This window comes from Melozone crissalis, unplaced genomic scaffold (genome assembly GCF_028551555.1).
Source record: "Melozone crissalis strain CALT ecotype California unplaced genomic scaffold, PUWL_Pcris_2 ptg000013l_1, whole genome shotgun sequence".
Taxonomy (NCBI): Eukaryota; Metazoa; Chordata; class Aves; order Passeriformes; family Passerellidae; genus Melozone; species Melozone crissalis.
In genome coordinates, this window is record NW_026535791.1 from 45,951,533 (window position 1) to 45,975,477 (window position 23,945).

General features: G+C 39.8%; 1 protein-coding gene across 1 annotated transcript; it reads left to right on the forward strand.

Annotated features, from left to right (window-relative positions):
- Positions 1 to 1,534: 1,534 nt before the first annotated feature.
- Positions 1,535 to 22,433, forward strand: LOC128934452 (interleukin-1 receptor type 1-like). Its single transcript, XM_054272029.1, has 15 exons — positions 1,535 to 1,600; positions 2,983 to 3,064; positions 3,717 to 3,980; positions 5,023 to 5,165; positions 6,884 to 7,115; positions 8,648 to 8,837; positions 9,762 to 9,936; positions 11,101 to 11,166; positions 15,012 to 15,132; positions 16,455 to 16,600; positions 17,388 to 17,531; positions 18,580 to 18,744; positions 19,477 to 20,412; positions 21,284 to 21,568; positions 22,180 to 22,433. Exons 4-13 carry the CDS (start codon positions 5,075 to 5,077, stop codon positions 19,851 to 19,853), a joined length of 1,707 nt encoding a protein of 568 aa, XP_054128004.1. The 5' UTR covers positions 1,535 to 1,600; positions 2,983 to 3,064; positions 3,717 to 3,980; positions 5,023 to 5,074; the 3' UTR covers positions 19,854 to 20,412; positions 21,284 to 21,568; positions 22,180 to 22,433.
- The last annotated feature ends 1,512 nt before the right edge of the window (positions 22,434 to 23,945 follow it).

Consider the following 23,945-nt stretch of genomic DNA (forward strand, 5'->3'; position numbering starts at 1 on the left):
TGCAAAAAAGTCCAAGCTTTCCACTTGGAAAAGAGTTATGGTTCTGTGAGTCTGGATCACAGCTCTTGTTTACCATTTAAGAAGTCAAAACATGCCTTCCCACATTTTTTCAAACTCATAATCAAGTGGACAGTCCTTTCACACTCATTTGGAAATTGTTCAAACCTCAAGTTGAAGCTTCTTGTTACATTGCATTTTTATTATTCCTATTAAATGTATGCTTACTTCAACTAGAATGTAAATAAAGTTAATGAATGTGGGTCTTGAACAAAAGCAGATATGGGGATAAGCAATCACTGAATACCCTACTGTGTTGAGGAGTGAATAAAAGCAAGCTTGTGGGAACCAAAATGTAGGAGATGAAGGCAAGCAGAGGGGGAAAAGGTTCTGAAAACTATGGACAAGGAAACAATTCCAGGGAAACTTCACCCTGGAAAATTCAATTTCTGCTTGAATAAGTTTAGCTTTAACACCAGACTAAACAGTGAGAACTCTATAGAGTTTCTACACAAACCTGAAGGAAGAAACTATTGTTTGAACCAAAAAAGTGATATCCTAGCACAGTGGAAGGGATAGCTGATCAGACCAGAAAAAAAGTAAACACTTAGAATCATAGAATCAAAGAATGGTTTGGCTTGGAAGGAATCTTAAAGATCATCTGTTTCCAGGTTCAGCTTACATGGTGAAGTGCAAATAGAGCTCTGCTCTAAAAAGAGAAGGTGAGCAACTTCAGGTGATGGAACACAGGAATGGTGGCAGCAGACACTCACATTGCCTGTTCTGGTGAGTATCAGACAGATGTGACAGCGCCTGGACTCACTTCATGAGTGGGGTGATGGATTGCCAGGGACTGGTTTCTCTTGTGTGACAGTTTCCCAGAGCAGGCATGATAGAGCCTGGCATGCCCTGGGTGCAATGGGGTGCACAGCTACAATCTGTTTCACTGAATGCATGAAATGCCTCCACTTCCACCAGGCTGCCGAACGGGCATCAGTTCTGTTCTGCAGCAAAGCCGGGCGCTGAGTTGCTCACAGGGCTCTCACGCTTTCTTTCCAAGGTCAGCCCAGGCAAGGCTTGCCAGGAGCCCCGAGGGCTGCCTGAGCGAAAACAACGCTGAAGTCAGCTCGCCAGCCCAGGGGATCACAGCCTGAAGGGTAGCTAAACCCAGGAGTGACGGCCACAGGAAGCGGGCTGATGCCCGAGAAAACCGGCTTAGCCAAGCTGCGGGGAGATGCCTCGCAGGAGGCCACACAGGAGGCCGCCTGACGACCATAGGGTGCTGTGCCAGGTGCCGCACACCCTCGGTACTCGGCGGGGCTCCGCAGGGCTGGCCGGCTCCCGGCTGCCATTCACCGCCTGTGACCCCTTCCGCCGAGCCCGGCCGGCCCGGGCCGGGAATTGTCCGGGGGCGTTCCGGGGGCGTTCCAGGGGCGGTCCGGGGGCGGTCCGGGGGCGGTCCAGGGGCGGTCCGGGGGCGGTCCGGAGGCGGTCTAGGGGCGGTCCGGGGGCGGTGGCCGTGGCTCCCGGGCGAGGTGGGGAGTGCTGCCCGCCCGTCCCGCTATTGGAGCGGGCAGGGGCAGCTGGCGGAGAGCGCAGGGAGGTGAGGAAGGGCGGTGGGCGCTGTGGGGACAGTGCCTCGCTGAGTCCCTGGGCTGCACTGGGCTCGGCTTCCAGTGCCGCCTGCGTGGCGGGGAGGAGAAGGGAGGAGAGGGGAGGGATGCTGGGTGGGCTGAGGGGTGCAGGCTGGGGCCGGCCGGGCTTTTCCTTCCCGCGTGTCTCCTGCCGCACCGGGGCCTGTTTGCCTTCCTTGGTTGTGTGGGGAGCGGGACTGGGGGGGTCCCCCGGGCCGGCGCCCCCAGGGCGGTCGGGGTGCCCTGGCCAGGTGAGGTGCCCTGGCCAGGTGAGGTGCAGTGCTGATGGCTTCCAGAAAACCAGCTCCAAGCCCCTGGGTTTGTTGCTTTCAGCTGTGTTTTGAGGCCGTGTGTATTTCTGCGGGGTGTGTTGCTGCAGTATTCCAGTCTCTGCTGGTTTCTCAGCTTTTATGGCCCCAAATAGCTTCCGTGGAAGTAATTTTTTCTTTTGCTGTTGTGTCTGCTTCCTCGTTGTGTGTCGCATTGTACAAGCTCAGGTAGGAAGTGCGATGAACAAGTGAAGGCTGTAGGAGTGCTAACGCTGCCACATTTTTTAAAGTACTTGTAACAGGAAGCGGGATAATGCTTGCCGCAAATCCTCTTGACCTGCTTAAACACCACAAAAACTATTTCTGTATTTATTTATTGCAAAATGATGATCAGACGGGGGCTCTTTATTAACTGCTTGTGTGACAAGAGCAAGATTTTGGGTGAGAGAGATGGCTGTGTCCAAGCCAGGAAGGAGCTGCTGCTCTGGCAGTCCCGGAGCTGTGCCGGTCACAGCCTCGATGGTGCCTGACAGCAGCCTGGGCAGCCACAGCTCGGGACGAGAGATCCACTAAAAGTTACCGGGCTGAATCAAGGCTCTGGTGTGCTTCCAGCAGCAGCTCTTAGGTTTAGAGAATTTTCTTCAGGGACCCGAGAAAGCTGCAGGATGTGTTAGTTTTTTTTTCTTTTCAGAAATGCAGCACTATCTGCATAATTGACTTGGACCATTTGTACATGTTTAGATCCTTAAAAAACAGGCTAAAAGGTCTTGCACAAAAGTTGCAGAAAAGTATTTTAGAATGCAGAATCCTTAATTCAGATATTTTAATTCACATATTTTAGAAGAAATGAGATGCCTATTGCTTATTTCTTGGTATTACTGGTTTCCTCTCTCCTCATGAGATTAAGACATTATTTTTTTAATACTTTGCATCACTGTTTTTGATAAATATAATTTTGTCTGTATGAGCTATTCAGGTTCTTTTAAATGCCTCCTAACAATGTTACTGGATACTTAATTACTTAATTTGGATTTAAATAAAAAATGTGTCACATTAAAATTCTCATTGCTTCATATTGACAGGTATCAGGAGTTAAAATGACATAGAAAAGTGTTCAAAGTATGGACTGTGAAATTAACTCCTTCCACTTGATACTGAAAGAAGGTACTGTTTTCAATTTATGTGAATATTGATAAGGCTGCCCTTTTCTCTGGGCTTTGGATACACTCGTCTCCACTTTGAAGAACTACACTTTCTTCAAGTTCAGGTTTAGAGCAGTTAATGCTGTCTCAAAGTTGAAGTGGAATTTAGCTTGCAAAGACCTAACTCTTGCAGGCTTCTTTGACTGCATTTTGATGTAGCTTCACCAGAATGCCTTGAATAACGGGATTGTCTTAAAGATACAACTTTTCTGCAGTTTGCAAGATTGTCTGCAAAGGAGACACAAGAACTAAAGTTTGTGGTCATTGTGTCAATGTCCCAATACCCTTATTATAATGCTAATTATTATCTTGCCCTAAATTTAGGTATTTGTTTCCTTTTAGTTGTTGAACCTATCTTACATGATTGCTTGACAGATGTGTAACATTGTGTTGTTTTTGGCAGAAGTTTCTTCTCTGGAAGATACTTGCTAGAATTCTTGGTCAGTCTCTACTGCAAGTTTTGTTGCTCTTTTAAGTCATCACTCTAATGTACAGGGGCATGCTCTTGCTTTTACATTTAGGATGTCTGTAGAAAATTTAGTTTTGTATGTGTATGCTGCTGTCTAAATGACATGTTTTGTAAAATGTTTTTTCCCTTTCTCTGCTTTTTACAGGTAAACTGAAACTCCAAAAGTGATGACCTGCTCATTGGCAAGTTACAGGAAAAGCAAGGCAATTAAATAAGCACTGCGGTATGAGGATTTAGTCAGATAAACTGTCCAAAAGAGCTATTTACCTGGAGGCTGTTATATTAAATTATTGAGTTCTGCACTGTGTGACCCTCACTAATACCCCAACACTTCTGCATATGAAATGCTTCAAAAGAAGGAGCTGCTGTGGCTTATTTGTGACTGAAGTGAATTACATTGGATATAAAAGTAAGTCACAGCTTACTTTTTCATGGAATAACTTATCTGCTTCCTGCCTTTTGGGGCTGGGTAGAAGGCAAATATTAACTAGGACCTATGCAATAAATGTTTTGCAATGGACTGCTACATGTGAAACCATCTTGCTTTAGAGTGAGAGGCAGCAGCATGCAAAACAATCAAAAGCTGAGGAAAAGCAAGGCCACTGAATGTAGATCTTAGCTTACAATGACTGCCAGAAGGGGAAGGATTTAATTGTTTGTCACCTGGTTGACAGTAGAAAGCTTGGAGAGTTCTCTGATGACACCTTACCAAAAAAAAATACTGGTGCATCTCAGAGGGAAGCAGGGCTTGATTAAGGTTCAGAGTTTCATAGAAGCCACCTGTGGGCTATGAGGGCAGTGGTTGTGTGTTCAGTCATGTCTTTGTTGGAGAAAACTGAAAAAAAAAGACCTGAGGTGTGAATTGAAACTACAATTTATGGACACTTTTTTTTTGTGTCTGACCGCAGCAATTCATATTAGCTGTGGTTTCCACAGATATTTGGCTTTAGATGCCAGTTTTAAGTGTCAGATGACAATGAAGTTAGAGTATGCTTGTCCTTCTGCAAAGAACTGCAAGTTGCTGTTCTTAAAAGCAACCTCAGCTGTATAAGAGGAGTTCAAAGAAGGAAACCTTGTACATCTCTGTGATTATGACTCCTGAAAGCATTTGGAAAGAAGAGTAAATTAATCAAGCTTGTTTTTAAGTTATGCAGTATAGCTTAAATCACTATGCCAGCATAATTTTTCTTTGCTTGAGGTTTTTTTTGTTTTTTTTTTTTTTTTGTTTAACTATGCTGGTAAAAGACTATTACACTTATGCAAGAGTTATTCTATTGGGATAGTTCCAGTTCCAGGAAACGTTTTAGTAGAAAGCTGAAAACTGAGCAGTTGTTTGTGAAGGCCAAGAGTTGCTGTAGTTGAAATCTTCAGCAACTGGGGCTAAATTACCAAATCCATGTTTTCCCTCCCCAAGATGACTAATGCTTCTTCTGATTTTTTTTTTTTTTAAGGAGTAATGCAGGGTGCAGAGGGCAGGGCAGCTTGAGCACTCTTACCACACCAATGGAAAAAACTTCTGGTTTGCAGCAAAATATGACATCAATATTTTTGCTCATTGGTCATCTCATTGTACTGATACCTTTCTTCAGTGCTGGTAGGTTAAATGCTTTGTTGAAATTGCCATTTTAAAAAAGAAAATCTGCATGAGATGAGTTGTGTGTATTTAGTAGGAAAGAGTTACTGAGAACAAGTAGTGAGTTTGGGGTTTGTTTTTGCTTTAGCATACTGACAACAGCTGGATGCCTCTGCTGGGTTCAGATTTCACTGGGGATGTCATGGACAAATGGAGATAATTATTTTTTTAAATTTAGGGCTCCAAGGCTTTGATTAGCCTCTCCATGTTTCTTATGAGGAAATCCCAAAGTGATTAACTTCCTTGACCTAAGGTTAACTATAGAGTGCCTTCTTCATGAGACATTCTGTATGTCCAGTCCTGAAAGCAGTAAGGCTGAGTTTTCTTTACAATTAAATTACTAATATTTTTAATGATAGGTCTAGTGTTTCAGTAAAGTTTAAAACTACATAAGTTAATTAGGCTTGTCTTGCTACTCTTGGTATAAGCAGTCTAATACTAATGTGTCTGAATTAGATTGAACTATATGGAGACTTACTTGGGAGTCTTTAAATGGGAAGGCAATGATATTAGAAAGATTAGTGAAGATTTTATTTATTTTGAAATTGAATATGTTAACTTTGTATTTGTACAGCCATTGAGCAAGATTTGTAAAATCAGTTCAACCAGATGTTTTGCAGTTGCATAAAAATTCAGTGTTGGACATAAAATCACAGAATGCTTTAGATTGGAAGGGTCCTTAAAGATGATCAGTCACCAGTCCAACCCCCCTGCCATGAGCAGGGACACCTTTCACTAGACCAGGTTGCTCTAAGTCCCATTCAGCCTGGCCTTGAACATTTCCAGGAATGGGGCATCCACAGCTTCTCTAGAAAAATGCATGCAGAAGCTTGGAAGTTTTACAATCTGCTTTATAGCCAAATGGTCAGCTCAGTTTGTGTTTCAGTAATATTCTCCATTAAGTTTTTGTTTGCATGTTTGGCCTCTTGATAACTTCTTGCAATATCTGTCCTTTTTCTCTGATTTTTTTTTTGGCTGGTGTTAAAAGAAATGCTTGCTAAGCTGCATGATTGTGTCCTGTCAACTTGTTACACAGGCAGTTATAAAATCTATGTTTACATTGGCCTTTTCTGTGATGTTTTGAATAATGGGCCTTTTGGTTAAAAGTGAAAATGTAGGAAGGAAATAATACATTATAGTCAAGACTTACTAATCTAAATACTTTTTCTCTCCAAATTTTTTTCCCCTGATTTGTTTTTGGCCCCACAGTCCTAGTGGCAGAATACTGTCAGGAACTCTGCACTGCTGCTGTTTGCACTGTGCTTTGCATAGATAGTATTTACTTTAAGAATCTGGCAATTCTGCAAAAGTACTAGCATGGTTAAATACAAGGACATGACAGGTAAGTTGGGAAGCTTGGAGTTGCCTGATGAATCCCATGGATCTTCTTACACTGTGTTTTGCAATGAGGGTGTTTGACTTGCATGTGCCTGTTGCTGGCTACTACAAAGAAGGAAGTTGTGCCTTAAGCTTGTAAAATATGTGATCATGTTCTCAACCAGAAGGTGGTAACAAACAAAAGATAATAGCCTTGTGATGTTTTAATAGTAAATTGTTACAGAAAGTTTTTCTAATTCTGTGTAACTTGGAATGGGTATTAATACTTCCTAAATATAAAAGTATAGAAATTAAAAGTACTGATATTTTTAAATTTTTTCTTTTTTTTTTTTTTTTAACAGAAGGGTGTGTTATTTGTGATTACTTTGTGCTTGTTGGAGAGCCTATAGCTATTACTTGCCCAATAATTACATTGCCAGTGCTTGACTCTGATTACAATTTGACATGGTATAAAAATGGGAGTGCCACAGCAGTGACCACAGAGAGAGATGCCAGGATCCACCAGCGAGAGGGCTTGCTTTGGTTTATTCCTGCTGTGCTGGAAGATTCTGGACTTTATGAATGCAATGTAAGGTAAGGAAGGAAACAAGTGGATTGCTAGTGTTTGCAAGTGTGATAATTAATTTGTGAAACTTGAATGTACAAAACTTCTTGTTTTAGGTAAAATGCTTGGATCGGTTGAAAGTGCTGTTTTCACCATGCCTTTAGTTTCTGCATGCTGCCTGTGTTTCTCTGCTATTCCACACATTTAGTACTGCAAAAGTGGTTCATACAGAAGACTCTTTATCTTAAAGCATGATAGTACTAAAAATGGTCTGTGGGGGTGGTTGGTTGCTTTGTTTGTTTTGGATGAAGTGTAAGGTCACAGGAGAATGCCTTAACCTCTTTGGCTTTTCCTGTGTTCAAATTGCTGTTTATACTGACAGAACAGAAAACACTGGTTTCTTTGTAGGACAAGGCTAAATGTAGGAATGTTCTAAGAGGAGCAAACAGTGCATTTTATCACCACACAGACTTTCTGGAGAGCCTAGCAACTTTTTGGAAACCCACTAGAAACCCACAAGTTAAAAGGCTGAAAACAGTTTTTATGATTTATTTTAAAATATTGCAATTCCTGGTCAAAAATGAGAATACATTAAAAGAGCAAAGGAGTGTGGTAGACAGCTTTAGAGACTGAAAATATTGTGTCTCTACTACTACTACTCAAATAATCTGAGTGAACAGAGAACTAAAAAGGAATAAATTCTTTGAAAAGTATCTATATCTAGCTTTTTTACTACTTTAAAGCTCTGGCTAGATCAATCTAGCCAAGTACTGGACTTCACTACTGAATTAGGTCATCAAGTCTTTTTTGCAATGGCTGAAATTCAATGTGTGCTGAACAGAAAATTAAGTTTGGGAAGACACACATAAAATGTTCCTTTCCTCACGGTGTTGCCACAACGCACTGAGAACAGCCAATACAGACTTTTCAGGTGGCCTTAAATTTGATTTAGGAGTATGTAGTTACGTGTACTGGTGTGCATAGAGTTGTGCTGGAGGAGTTTGGGTTGTGAATGATCAGCAAAAACGTCCAATGTCGCAGGCACATTCCTTCACTGGAGTTTACCATGAAATCAAAGTTGGAAGTCAGAATACCTGTAATCCATTCAAAGCTACCCAGCTGCATAATTTTAATTTAGCCTTTCCTGCTACGTTTTTAGTTACTTGAGGTATGAGATGTGTTCCTGTGGGCACCTCACATCTTTGGCTTACTTTTAATATCAGTAAAACAAAAAACTTGCTAAGGTTCAGTCACATTAACTGTAAGCAACACTTTGTGCATCAGACACTTAAGCCTTAACTGCAACTCTGAGAAGTCCTGATGTCCCCTCTCATGTGTCCAGAGCAAATTCCATTTCTGCTCACAACACAAACTCAGAGCTTATTCCCATCTCTTCACCTGGAACAGCGGCTGAGAGGCTGAGGACGGTGTTTACAAACTAAGGGAATATAGCAGGAGTGTTATAGAGGAAAGGCTGGTAGAGATGTTGAAGTCTCTCTCCCTGACTTGCTAGAAATAATACACTGTTCCTTACATGACTTGTCTGCTGTTCTAATTACAGGAGCCTTAACCACTCTAACAAAAAAACTATAAACTTAACAGTTTTCAAGAACGATAATGGATTGTGTTTTAATGGAAAAATGAAGTTTGAACAAAAAGTGACGAGCACGAATATTGGAAAGATTATATGCCCTGATCTAGAACAATTTAAAAATGAAAAGAATAATCAGCCTGAAGTACATTGGTATAAGGTAACTGAGCATGTATATTTCATATATAAAGATACAAAATGTATTATTTAAAATGTCTTATGAAATAACTGTCAAAAGCAGCTTTTGGAAAGGAAGGTTTCTTTTCTCTACAGTTTGAGTATGGCATAAGTGTGAATAAGATTTGTGCAATTCTGGTTTATCCTTTGATTATTTTACATAGATAACAAGTTTTAAAACTTGTATGTTTCTGTAAATAAAAGGCTTTGCATAATTATTTCAGTTTCTCAGAATATTAGGCATTGTTGACCATGCTGTGGTATTCTTATGCTGCTTACTTTGGTTCTGTGAAAATGCTCTGTAGACTGTGCAAGCTTGAAAACATGTATTTTATCTGTTTTAAGGTAAAAATCTAAACAGTTCAACTCCTAATTTGATGCTTGTATTAAAACAGCTACATGGGCCTATATATGTTAAATAACCTATGTGCAGCACCTATATATCTTTTGAGGTGAAGAGATTCTCCACTGCTTGCAGGTCAAGGAGGAAATGGAAGCTTTTTTCCCAGAGTTTGCATTGCCACAGAAATGGGGATACACCCAAACAGCACGAGGCACTGCTCCAGCAGCTCTTTCATCACAGAGAAGTAGGGGGGGAGGCATGTGTTCTCATAAACTCTGCTTATAACTTCTACTGCACCTGAGATAGAAAACTGTCAAGCTGTGAACTAAAGCATAGCGTTTGAAAACTTAAAGGGTTGGCTGCAGTGATTTTTTTTAAAAGTGCAAATGAGCAAGGTGTTATCAGACTTTGTTAGACTGGAGTAATGCTTGGAAAAGAATCCACATTATGACTTTCAAAGAACTCAGTGTTTGCCAAATATTTTAATGATCAGTAGAGTACAGTAAATGCTCTGTCAGATTTTTTTAGTTCCCTTTAAGTCACAGGTACCTTTGGTGTGTTTAGGAGTGTAAACCTGGATTTCTTGAAGACAAGCGACTTCTTTTGGCAGAGGGTGAAAATGCTGTCTTGATTCGTAATGTAACTGTGCAAGACAGAGGAAACTACACATGCCAGATGGTGTACACATATATGGGAAAACAATTTAATGTTTCAAGAACCATAAGTCTGGAGGTTAAAGGTGAGTGCATGAGGTTATTCTCTTTTTGGCTCTGCTGTAAACATCTATATGCAGGCATAAGATATTTGGCAAGCTACTTTTCAGCTCTGTGAAATTAGAGTTGCAAGTCTTCTTTAATTTATTCCTGAACATAAAATTGAAAGGCAGTGTGGCATGTTGCTACCCTTGAGCTTTGCTTTTGAGGAAGAATTGTCATGGGGAAATGAGTAATGCAGGGTTAGGAATGAGAACTAGAAGAAAGCAGTGGTTCCTGGGGTGGAGGTATTGCTTTTGCCAAAACAAATAGTGCACAATTAAAGTAAATAAACTTAAAAACAGAAGATTTTTTTCCTGAGGCTATCACAGCAAATGACCTGCTTGAAGCCCTGTTGGTAAACTTGCTTCTCCGTTGATGGGAAAGGAGATGTGATAAGCTGTATAAATAATAAAAATGTTAATAAATATTCCTCTGGAAGGGGTTGGCTTACTGTTGGCACTTGGTTGAGCTTTTCTGCTGTCACCCTGTCAGTAGTGTAATTTATTGCACTTACCATTGTGATTATGTCTTTGTGGGCAATGTTGCTGGTGACCTGACTACTAACATGATAAAAGTCCTATCAGAATAGTTGTCTCGAGAGACAGGTCCATCTCTTTAGGTTAAACCAAAATTCTGACTTTATATAGGAGATATAGGAAGAGTGAGTTGTTTGCAACAAATCTGTACATCTGCAGAATGATACGATTCCAGCCCAGTTTAAGTATGTGTTTTTTTAAAACTTTTATTTAAAAAAATATTAATCTTATCCAGGAAGTAATTGATACAACCCTTTTCCTCTTCCTTATCCATCTCCTAAGAAGTTAACTGCATTTTTTGGTTTTGTCTTTGTTTGTTGGTTTTGTGCTACTTTCATGTCTGCTGCCAGTAAATTTGAGTTTTTCTAAAGCATTTTAAAGTTGGTTTTTTTTTCTGTTACCTTGGAACTAAAATAGAATAACTTGGAGAGAGTAGAGCAAATATCTTATGAGACATTTCTGTTGTAAATTTGAAACTTGTAGTAAGTATGGCACTAAAATAATACCAAACAATAACACCAAACCCACTGTAAAACCAAAACTATTGTCAGTTGAACTAAGTTGTGGATCTTTTCCTGCCTGAAGGTGTTATTTTTTCTTTGTTTTGGTTAGAAAAACCACTGCAGATGCAACCAGAGTTTATTTACCCAAGGAATAATACAATTGCAGTAGAACTTGGTAAGTAGTGACTATTTAAGAGATCATTAACTTTAATGAAACAAATAAACTCCTGGTCTTTTTGAAAAGATATGTGAGTAGTTCCACAGACTTCGGCAAGACTGGGAGATAAGTATGTGGATTGACAATATCTGGAAGACAGAGGATAGATAATAGAATGTGCTTCCCACAAATAATTTGTGGGGGGAGGTAACTGTGCCTAAGATTGGAGTCTCTTGACCAGTAGTGTTGTGCAGGATGCATTTATTTATTTTCTGTTATTTCCATCTATCCTTTTTACTATTTCTCAGTGTTTGTGTCTTGATGTATCCTCAGTATCTGTGGAAATATGGCTTATGTACATGTAGCACATTAGGATGGTTAGCAGTTGACCCATTCAGTAGCTCATTTTCTTCCTGTATGTTTACTGTCTCCCTTCCCTCTCCGCAACCTGGATTTTATTCCTTGTTTTAGGGTAATACAGATTTTGGATACTGATGTTTTGTCAAACAGTGAGCTGCTAGTTGATGCATATCCCAGGTACTGTTTGTCTTGGAAATTTATTAAATAAGATATTCTGGGTATAAAGAATAACTTCCTCACAGAGAGGACAGCTGGACAGTGCAGCAGGCTGCCCAGAAAAAGTTGTGATGTCTGTATTTAGAGGTTTTAGAGCCTGATTGAATAAGTCTCTGAGCAGCCTGATCTGACCTCAGAATCAGGCCATACTTTGAGCAGGAAATTGGATTCCTGCTCAAAGTTCCTCGCTTTCATCCTCAATTGTTCTGTAATTCTCTGGGCCAAATGTATGGTGTTGCAGTCTTTTCACAAGCAAAGTTACATGTGTTTAAAGTGCACCACATATCAGACAGTTGTGTTCTACTGACAAAGTCCAGAAGAATGAGATTGGAGCTGCTTAAACTGTATTTTTTAAAATCATTTTGTACCAAAGGGGGCAGTTTCAAACTAAATATTTGATTTAAAAGGGCATTAACTGGTTTTGGAGAAGTGTGATTGGCTATTTACTAGAATTTTTTAGTACAGGAAACAGTTTTGTGATCATTTGAGGAATTAGATCTTTAGAGAAGCTCTGAGCAAAGGTTGCATTTGGACTCTAACACCACATGGGAGGTCAGGCCAGAGCATTGTGGATTATTTTTATGTGCATCACCCTCATGGAATCTCACATAACACATCCACTTTTGCTGTTGCTTTTTCTGACATTGAGCTTGTAAATTGTGTGCAGCAGTTGTTGTTTTCTCTTATTAAAGCTTCATGTTTCTTTTTGTGTCATGTGAAACATTTTTGTTTATCCCAAATTCTAACTTTCAGTATATATGGTGTTAAATTGGACAGCACTGAAACACTAGTGGGTTTTGTGTGTGTGTGTTTAGGGTTGTTTGGGGGTTTTAGTGTTTTTGTTTTGTTCTGTTCTTTTCTTTTTGGCCTCAATAGCTTATGAAAAATAAAGACTTATTCTGAAGTGCCAGGTTTTGGTGAGGATTGGTATATTTTGACCAGAACTGTGATTGTGCTTTAACAGAAATTATGTTCTTGCAAAGTCCAGAAGGCTTTGTTTTATACAGTGAGAATATTCAGGATCAAATACCAAAAGTATTGCTTTAAAAGCTTATAGTCAGGTGGTCTTCAGATGGTTATTTAATTCTGTTGAAATAATCTAGAATCACTCAGCAGCTCCTTCTTTTCTGGTAATTGTATCTTCTCTGTCTTCATTACAAAAAATACATGCCTGAAAAACTTTCAGTTCTTTCACCGTTAAGGGAATTTGTTCACCAGATTTTTGATGAAACAGGGAGACTTTCCATAGTAATTGTTTTACCTCACGCAACCCTAACTTTTGTGTGAAAACTTGACTTTTTCTTTGTAACTGTAACTATGGAAAAAATGAAGTAACATTACAGTCGGACTTCCCTGTACTGTATCTCCCACTCATGAAAGTATCATGTAAGTCTCATCCCCAGTTTTGGCTGGTAGTTATCTCATTTAATTCAGAAAAGTTCTTACTGATGCAGCCTCTAGTCAGGAGGAGTCTGATCTGCAGGCTCTTAAATTTACTGAAGGCAGTGTTAGGGTTTTTTTTCAATGCTTGATAGCATTTCCTGAGCAATTTATTAGTCCAGGGGCTGGCTGTGACACTCAGCCTGAGTTATTAAGACTGTGTTATAGGACAACTTGTTTAGACTCCTTATTGTAGACTTTGGTCCATATTTGTTACAGCTTGGACACAGCATTAATAAAAGTTGTGCTGGTGTATTGTTAGGTGCTTTGGACCACCTAGGATGAGCAAACCTTGATTGCTTTACAGACATTAGAGTAATAGCCATAGATGAGACTAAAAGGAGACTCCAGCCACAAAGTGGGTTTATTTGGATTACTGAGATCTACAAATGATTCCCTATTACAGGAACACATCGGGGGGACACTTCTTAAGGGAATTTGAGATTTGGTTTTGTTTGTTTTAAAATGACATTGCCATTCAAATATTCAATATTCTCTGTCCAGTACCTTCAATGAGGTACTGGGGGAAAAAGTAAAACCTCCTACTGCATGTCTGGCTGTGGGGCAGAATGTCTAAGCAGCTGCATGAACACTTGTATGGAAACAGCTATATGATTTTTGAATGAAAAGTGGCAGAAGGTGGTGTAGAAACTTAACTGCATTCATGAATGTGTGAGCATGGAATGCTTGAGGGGATTTTTTTGAATAATTTTGCAGTGCACTAAACCACATCTTAAAAAAATTAATTGTTGTGGTAGAAGGACATGAGGGAAGAGATCGGGGAGCATCTCTGATTTCTGTGTGAACTCTTGTTCCAGTAACTGCTTTCCATGTGAGCTAAAGGTTTATTCCATACTTTTGTTAGAGACCATCCCTTGGTGGAAGCATCTAGATCTGATGCGGTTCTAGGAAATGAAAGACTAAGATCTTTACATAGGCCAGCTGAGAGAGCCCACCTTCTGCTATCAAATCCTAACTTCCATGAGTAAAATACAGAAGGAAAGGAATCCAAGAAAGCTGCTTGCCTTCCTGTACATGGAGCTCGCTGAGGTACACTGGCAATAAATACATTTTGCAAATTGGCTTGCTTAATACTGAGGTGTTCTGTAAAATCTGGACTCTTGGTGGCAAAGGAGCTGAGTGACAGGTGAGCTTGCTCTGGAGGTAAAGTGTGATAATATTCAGAAACCATCCCAATGGACAGTACTGGGCAAAAGATCCTGATTTAGTGTAAAGATATGCAAGGTCACTAAGAGTGGGATTCAGCTCCCAGATGTAGGTTGTTTGCACATGGGTATGTGCATGTGATCCAAGGTCCTTAACTCAGGTCAGTATCAGCAGGAGCTCCATTCAGTTGCCTACACAAAGAGTGCTGTTTTGGGTGGTCTGGCTACTCTAGCAGTGCGGTTTTCTTGAAGATCTGGAGTCCTGTCTGACAACTCCATATGGATACCTCGGATGCTTGAGAGCATCTCAAATGTGAGATGCTCTCAGATGCACATGCAACTGATTCAAGCCCTGGAGACACTTCAGTGGAGTCGGGAGAGTCATTCAGTTAAGGTATCTACTTTAATGTGTGTGGACTTCAGCAGAGATGAACTCTGTTACTAGCTTAGACACCTAGCTTGCATGTAGATGTGAACATTTAGACACTTACATTTAGGGTGGAATTTATACCCAGATTGTAGACACCCAAATTTGAATTACAAATGGATGAGTTTTAAGGACTTTGCTTTTCATAAAGTAAGTAGGTTTCTTTTATATCCCTCCTTTTCCCAGCTATTCCCTCATCACTTGATTCTGCTCCTATTACAAGACTTTCTGTGTTTACATTTGTTTTTTTGTAGGCTCTCATGTAGTTATGGAGTGTAACGTATCAAGTGGCATAAATGGCTTGATTCCATTCTGGCAAGTTAATGATGAGGATGTTGATATCTTTGATGAAACCTACAGGGAACAGTTTTATGAGTAAGTATCCTTATACATTGAATTTGTAGTGCATATGTAGGTGAAGTAATCTGCAGTAATGTGCTGGGAATTCATTATAAAGTAGACTACTAGTCAAATGCCACTAGTCATTGAAAGGCTGCTTAGAAGTCTGTATCAAACACAAGTATGTTCTTATTGCTTGGTTTTAAAAAAATAACATTTTATTATAAATACTGTGTCTGATACAAATAGAATGAAACAATCATGTAGATTTTTATAATACTATCGTGAAATACAATTTTGTAATACTTAGTTATGTATTTTTTCCTTATGTGATTTTTTTTTAATAGTACCTTAAAGCCTGTCCTCTTATCATTAATCTGGGAAGGATATATTGTTCCAAAATAAAAAGTCACCCAACTTACTTTTATTTGTGAAAATGGTCCTTTTTAAAGTACAGACACAGCTGCTAATCCTCAAGAGCACAAGGCAGAAACTCTTGTTGCAGGACATTTAGGTTCCAATGTTTGACTACCCTGAAGTAAAAAAGTGTTCAGGTGGAATTTCAGATGGGAAAGTCATTCAATTTGTGTTCATAGCCTCTTGTCCAGTCAGTGGGCACTACTGAAAGGAGCCTGGCTCCCTCTTCTCCACTCCTTCCTCCCATCAGGTATTAACTCACATTGATGAGTTCCATCCCCTGCCCCCAAACCTTCTCTTCTCCAGGCTGAGCAGTCCCTGTTATCTTGTATGACAGATGCTCCAACTCCTTATCTGTCACATCACTGCACGTGACTTGCTCCAGCAAATCCACCCATCTCTTGTACTAGGCAGCCCAAAACTGGCCCTGCACTCCAGGTGTGACCTCACCAGTGCTGAAAATCACTGAAGGCTCATTTCCCTTAACCTGCTGGCAGTGTATTTCCTAATGCAGTCCAGGATGCCTGGGATCTGGTTATTCCTGCTCCTATGAAGGATTTGCATTTTGCTTTGAACTTCATGAGGTTTTTTTTCATTTGTCCATCCTGTCATGGTTCCTCTGGATGCTGGCTGTTGTATCAGACATCCCTCTGAGTTTTGTGTCACCTGCAAAACTGCTAATGGTGCACTCTGTCCAACTTGGGGGCGAAACTCAACAAACTCAACCCAAAAAAAACCTGAAACAAACTAATCCCAGTATGTTTTTAGTTCATGAAATTGTTAGTTACAGAAGTGTATTTACTGTGCTTCACTAGCTTGTTAGGTTTATAAAGATAAAAAAATTAATGTCTTTGTATTTGTGGATAGATGAATCTGTCTCATATTCAGCATAGATATGCAGCTATGTACAGATGTTTTCCTTGTATCTTTTCTTATGACAGAGAAGGGTTGCCTCATGGACTTGCTGTATCTGGAACAAAATTTAACATTTCAAAAGTGACAGTAAAGGACTATGCTCATAAGTTCTTCTGCCACTTCATATATGGTTCTCAACAATTTACAGCCTACATCAAATTAGAATTCCCAGGTAAGAGATCTCTTCTTGATAAAATGGTGATCATTGACTTACTTGTCAGTTAGTTTGACCATGCCCTACTTAGAATTAAAGCTGTGTGATATACTTTTATGCAAAATGAGCAGTGCATCTCAGTACCTTTCTTTGTGAATTTTTTTTCTTGCATTCTTAGCAAAATGAAAGAAAACAGTGCTTTTGATTTGCTTTGTCTGCTCTCATTCAGTATTTTGGGACTGAAAGTGAATATGAGTTCTAATTTGTTACATGACTATAATTTCTTCATAAAGATTATCATGGTAGGATTGACTTCAGATATTCTTTAATGCATTGACTAAAGCATGCAGTTTGTGGGGGGTGCTTTAAGGACAGTAAATGGGTAGGTTCACTGACAGGTCATTGAAGGCAGAGACAATGGAATGCTAGTTGGTCTGGGGAGATTTGGTCAGGAAAGCACCTCCCCACCTTTCCGACTTCCTTGCTTTCTGACTGATAGAATTTTGAACAAGAATTCTCATTCTACTGCTGTGCTGGGTTATATGTCAATATTTTATTTTGGTGTTTCAGCTGAAGAGGAGCCTCATTTATCATATTGCTGAGGTATTTTTTCTCTGAAAGATAAAAGTAGGCTTATCAAGGAAAAATAATGTCAGAAAGCATAAATTAAACAGTTTGTCCTGTTCTTTCACTCTTTTTAAAACAGAAGTATTTTAATGATGAAACAATTTTGTACAATCCTTGTCTTTCCCTGGTTCTAGCTTATAGTTGTATTTGTTTTCTTTCCTATTCTGTGTTGCTGCAGCTCGAAACATTCAGGGGTACTTAATTGGAGGAGGAGTTTCCTTGGTATTTTTAGTGTTTTCTACTCTCTTTATCTACAAGATCTTCAAAATTGATATTGTGCTTTGGTATCGGGACTCCTGCCATCCTTTCCTGGGGAAAAAAGGTATGTTTATGTAACAGTGCTGAGTGTTGTTTTGAGCTCCCACCTTTACTTGCAAAGCAGTAAGTTACTCTCATGGATCATGATTGGTCTTCCTTGGGGTTTTTGAAAGGATAATATTGTTTTTAGGATGTTTAAAATTAATTCAGATGACAAAAGCTGGGAAAAAAATCAGCAACTTCCCAGGAATCCAGAACTATCATTTCTTTTCCTGAAGACCCACCCTAGTGGTTTGAATACTGCTCTGACAGCAGTTTTTCAGATCACTTTTAATTACTGTTGTTACAGAAAGCAATAATACATTAGAAGTGTTACGTGCTTTTTATTTTCTATAGATGAAACAGGGAAAATATATCTTGGTGTTGTTTTCTGTTTAAAGCCACTTTTGATTATTTTACTTTCTGGAAATTTTGCTTTCCTGGAATTCAAAAAAATGTTGATAAGTGTGTTGTCTATGAGAGTATGATGAAGTGTGGGTAATTTCCAGCCATCTGAGAGGAGATACTTTCTGTTTCACTAGCCATGTATCTTGTGGAGGTATTGAGATTCTCTTAGATTTTCTTCAAAGTCTTTTAAATTATGTCTTTCTGAAAAGTTTGATCAAAAATATCCAGATCTTGAAATTTGGCACTTAATTTGTTTTTGTTGTCACATCTAAGTGGTTGCAGTGGTTGAAACTCCAGGTTGTAACACTACCTATGAGTATGATGGGAAATGGAATTTTAAGTGTCAGTTGTACCACTGGGTCCTCTGTTTTTCAAATAATTCAGTGATGACTTTTTTATTTTGTGTTCAAAAGAGAAAGATGCAACTTAATTTTTCAGGTCTCTTTTGCCTATTCAGATTCAGTATCCTGAATTCTATAAGGCCTACAAATATTTCAGGCTTTGTATAATCCTACATGCTTAGCTAATATAGCAGGATTAGGACCTAAAACAATGATTCAGGTAAGGGGAAACCCCCCCAGAGTTTAGAGATTTTGCTTGTTTGCTTGCTTGCTCTTGTATCTTTAGAATTTATTTTTATGGAAGTTCTATTGTTCACTCCGTAGTTTCAGATGAGAAGATCTATGATGCTTATGTTCTGTATCCAAAGAACAGAGCAAGCTGCTTGTATTCATCAGATATTTTTGCCCTGAAGATACTGCCAGAGGTCTTAGAAAGGCAGTGTGAATATAAGCTCTTCATCCTTGGGAGAGATGATTTACCAGGAGAAGGTAAGTTAGCTGAAGACAAATTTGACTTTTCTTGTTAACCTGGAAATAGAACTGAGAAACAAGCAGTCAGATGGAATCTAAATCTCTCTCATCATCAAATGAACTTTTTTTTTTTTTTTACAGTTGAAGGATTTTGGTAGTGGTTTGAGAAGGAAGGGTTCCCTGAGAAGTAGAATCTAAAGTGCTGCTTAAATTTTTCATCTTGAAAAAAATGCAATAGTCTGTTCTCAGGGTTTAGCCATGGGGTTTTTGTATGATATTTACCATATTTCACTGTTTAAGACTTAAATGACTGGAATGCCATTGATGGGTGGAATCTTTTTTTCCTCTTCCACTTACTGGAACAAAACCAGTTGAGCACATCAGAAACAGATTGTTTAAGGTAAAAAGCTCCTGTGGTACTGGAACTTGGGGTTTTTTTTGCATTTGTACCTGTGATGGTAATAAAATGGCATTAGCAAGATAAGTAGTATATAGTTGGTAGCTCTTCTCTGTTCCTGCAAAACAAGGATATAGACATCTAGACTCTGATGAGGTCAGATTGTGTTGCATTGGCCAGATTTCTATGGTAGGCTAACCCAAGGTAACTGCTTGCATGTTCATATCCTCTCCCTATTTTGATGTAAAGTGTGTTGGCTTAAATATCAAACAGTTGATGAGTCAGCTGCAGAATACTGGTAACAGAAAATAGAAATGTAAAACCTTAATTTTGCACAACCTTTTTCTCTACAGCTGTGATCAGTGTTGCTGATGAAAAAATCCGTCAAAGTAGGAGAGTGATAATTGTCTTAGTACCAGAGCCCTCCTGTTACAGCATTCTGGAAGATGAGTCTGAAAAGCAGCTGGCCATGCATAGTGCTCTTATCCAAGATGGCATTAAAGTAATTCTCATTGAACTTGAAAAAATACAAGATTATGCAACCATGCCAGAATCCATCAGATATGTTAAGCAAAAGCACGGGGTTATCCGATGGAAAGGGGACTTTTCAGAAAGGTCCCACTCAGCAAGAACCAGGTTTTGGAAGAAAGTGCGCTACCAGATGCCATCCAGAAAAAGTGGCTCTTTATCACAATTGCATTTGTTAACAAAAGACTTGAATGTTCCTTAAATAACAAATGAGAAATGACACTTAATGACTGATTCAGTTCACACAGTTGGTGACGGATTCACTGAAGGTCTCATGTATCTGTTTTGTGCAATCTCATCCAGATTTACTGGAGTGAAGGTACTACAGTTTCATCTACAGATGTGAATTTTTTTTAATCTGTCTGGATCAACAGAACACTGTGAAATATCATCAGTAGCACATGTAGGAAGTACACAATTACTTTTACAAGAATGATTTTGTGAAATTCCCTTGTATTAAAAAATGAAAGGACAAAAAATTGTCAAAAACTTGAAGCCAATGAAGAAAATTTGATTTTTTTCCCTGCAATTCAAGTTTCAATATGAAGGGAATTACGCTAATAATTGTTGTGATATTACATAAGGTGCATGGCTGGTGCCAGTAAGTGTTTGTTTCTTTTTTTTTAATGAAATGACACAAACATTTTCTTTGTTACAAGTTTATTTGCCTTGTTCAGTTTGCGGAAAGATAAATCCCCATGTTACTGCATCAGTGTGTTATCATCCAGGAGAATTCACAGAATTCACATCCAGGAGAAAAGGTAAGAGAAATCCAGCCCTCTAAAAGTGCTGTAGAACCTGACAAAGCTAAAATACTCTTCCCTGATCTCTTTTACATGTGAAAGATCAGTGCCATTTTTAGTCACTTGTCACATACAGATATTGTAGAAATACCTTTGTAATCTGTATCGAGTCAAAAAATTAATCTCCAGAGAACTTTTTCTTTCCAGTTAAATGGCTTAATATATTTATTTATCCAAGTGGAACAATTAGCTAATGACACAGAGTCTGTCATGGGAGGTACAGGATGATTGACTACATCCGCCTTACCTTAAGGACCATATCAAGGGGCAGAGAGAGAGAGAGATGCCCCTGTGTTACCCCCTGCAGCTGCTTGCTTTTCTCCTTTCCCTCTGCTATGTAAGGAATCTCAGATGATTGTGTGCTGAGGGCTGCAATCACGATTTTCCAAACAAAAGGGAAAGGAAGTTGTGTAAAATGTTTAATCCTTTCTCTTTCATATTAAAATATTTTTAATAGTATTTTGTATGCCCGAAGTGTTAACTCTGAAGTTATGTTTGACTTGTAGGCAGCGATGTAGTTTTCAATGATCAGTTCTTTTTTGGGGAAGGGAATTAATTTGAATGATTAGAAAAAATAATCAGACCTCTTTAATGCTGTTTATAGCTATTAATTTTATAGAAACAGGAGATGAGAGCCAAATTCCCCGTGTAATTTTAGTCTGTCCTTGAATGTTATGCTTTTACGTTGTGAGATCTTGTATAGGGAAGTCTCAGGAACTGACTGTTACTGCTGCTTGTGACTCTGAGTTTTTGTGTCCTATCAGCTTCTTTCTTGCAGCACCTTTTGCTCTCCTCCCATTCAAACTCCAACCTATATTTTCTCTTGCAGCTCCTTTATCTTGAAACAAGCAACTTGCTTTTGTGTCAACCTCCATCACTTTCCAAGCTCTGATTGAAGACTCTTGCTAATACAGTACTGGGCAGAAATTTTCCCTCTGGTATCTCCACTTGTCTGTCTGAAAAAAAATTATGTTCTGCAACCTTCAGAATTCATCTATTCATTTACACACCTCAGTGTTGGCTTTTCTTCTTTCATGGGTCAAGCAATTTTCTTATGCCTCCATACTCAACCAAACAAAACTGCTCTGGCTGATAAGTGACAAAACCAGTGGAAGTAAGTTCTTTTCACAACTAAATTAAGTGTGTGCTGGAAACTAGAAACAGTGCTTTTGAGAGACAGTGCCTTCTGAGCTTTGTGAGTTGTGTGTGTTTGGCAGAATAGAATCTCTTTAATTTCAAGAGGAAGGGGGGAAAGTGCATTTGAAATGTCAGACTAATTCAAACTGTTATGGTACTGAACTGGTGTTTTATTGATGAATGTCATGTATGTGCAGACCTATGCAGATGCTTATAGTCTTCTCCCATTCTGTGTTTTAGTCACAAGAAAAGTGTCAAGGGACGATCAGTCCTAGTCACAAAGTGCCACATTTACTTAGCTGTTCATGCAGTCTGCCTTCATATATGGTATGTGTTCTGTGGCAGCCTGTTGTAGGGTAAAAGAGCTTTGAGATCCATCTGAAGTTACTGAAAATGATCTGAACAAGGCTAATTGTTACGGTTCACACTGATAGAAGAATCAAATAGGACAGAAACTCTATGGTTTGGTCACAAAACTCTTCTTTAAGAAGATCCTTGTATCAAATGTGAGGACCAGACACTGACATTATGGTATTTGTACTCTGAGAACTAGGATGTAACACTGACTTTGTGCTTTCACCTTGACAGCTCAGTCATGCAGGCCAGCCAACAGAGTTCCAGCGACCTCAATCCTTCTAATTACTTCTGCTGACTGGAACCGATTGAAAGGAGAACTGCTACTTGTTATTCCCAACTCTAGGAATGGAAGGTTATTTTACTGAGCCAAAATAGTGTTTTTCAAAAAATACTTGTTCCTCTTGATATATTTATAAAAATAATGCTAAAGTTTTCATGTGTCTTATGTAAAGGCACTTTGAGGAAGAGTTCATTTTAAAATTTAATAAAGGCACTACATATTTTTTTCATACACACTGCTGTTTCTTTTGCCCTCTTTCTCCACTAAAGCATACTGAGAATGGACAATGGCAAGCAGCAGCTGTGATTCAGTGGCTTAACAAGACAGCTATGACAGATCTTCATTCAGGCTGCTGCCGGTCCATCTGGCTGTGGTACAACACTAGCACAAACCACCTCACCCTGTCTGGGCAAAGAGAGGCTGTGAGCTTGGCTTTGCTCTCTCTGGTACTCTCCTTGCAGCAAGGTGAAGCTAGAGCAGCCCCAGGGCTGCTGCATTTCTCTCTGGGACTGGCATGGTCCTCAGCAGTGCCACACTGAGCAGCCTTTTGCTGTAGCTCCTCAGGAGCTGGGGAAATGCAGGAGGCCTCAAATGGGGGAAATGTCAATTGCTTCTCAGCAGCAGTGGGGAGGCAGCCTTCTCTGCTCAGCCCCTGGGGCAAGTGCTTACTCTCTCATCTGCTCAAGGAAAGCCAGACCCTTGTGCTGTAGGGGTTGGGGTAGCCCAGAAACCAATTGTATCCTGGGCTGCATCAAAAGCAGCATGGCCAGCAGGGTGAGGGAGGTGATTCTGCCCCTCTGCTCTGGTGAGGCCTGATGCTGGAGTGCTGCATCCAGCTCTGGGGTCTCCAACATTGATCTGGAGCATGTCCAGAGAAGGCCACCAAGTTGGTGAGAGAGATGGAGCACTTCTCCTGTAAGGAAAGGTTGAGAGAGTTGGGATTGTTCAGCCTGGAAAAGAGAAAACTTTGGAGAGAACAAATAATGGTCTTCCAGGGCCTGAAAGGAACTTACACAAAAGATGGGGCAAGACTTTACAAGAACATGTAGTGACAGGACAAGGGGGAGTGGCTTCAAAGTGAAAGAGTGTAGGTTTACATCAGATATCAGGAAAAAATTCTTTACTCTGAGGGTGGTGAGGGACTGGAATAGATTTCCTGGGGAAGCTGTGGGTGCTCCATCCCTGGAGGTGTTCAAGGCCAGGTTAGATGGAGCTTTGAGCAACCTGGCGTAGTTGATGGTATCCCTGCCTGTGGCAGGGGCTTTGGAACTAGACAGTCTTCAAGATCCCCTTGCAACCCAAACCATCTCTATGATTCTGTGAGTCTGAGTAGCCTGGCTGACTTGTCCTTGCCTCCCAACCTGAGTGTCACACAGGCTCATGCTGATTGCTGTGGCTCCAGTGCACAGATATGGGGCAGTGAAGAGGGGAGTGCTGTGCTCCTGCACTTGTCTCTTCTGCAGAGTGGTTTCACTGCAGGATTCAGGTTTTCAGCAGGTATGAGTGATTTGTCCCAAGTTATACCTCACCTTTTTTTTCCCCTTACATCTGAAGTTTCTTACATGATAGAAAAAAAAGTAGTGAAACCAGAAAAATGAAGATGTGAGAGGGAGGGGAGGATGGAGGCAATTGTCATTATTCCTTTTTAGAAGATTGCTTGTTTTGTGTTAGTACATCAGACAGCAGGGAATTTGATTTTAAATGCAATGCACTTCCC

Bases quoted from the DNA above. Each gene is read 5' to 3' on its own strand.
- LOC128934452 (XM_054272029.1), top strand. From the start codon at position 5,075: ATGGAAAAAACTTCTGGTTTGCAGCAAAATATGACATCAATATTTTTG. The intron at 15,133-16,454 runs GTAAGTATCCTT...TTCTTATGACAG, and splicing joins TACAGGGAACAGTTTTATGA to AGAAGGGTTGCCTCATGGAC. The intron at 18,745-19,476 runs GTAAGTTAGCTG...TTTTCTCTACAG, and splicing joins AGATGATTTACCAGGAGAAG to CTGTGATCAGTGTTGCTGAT.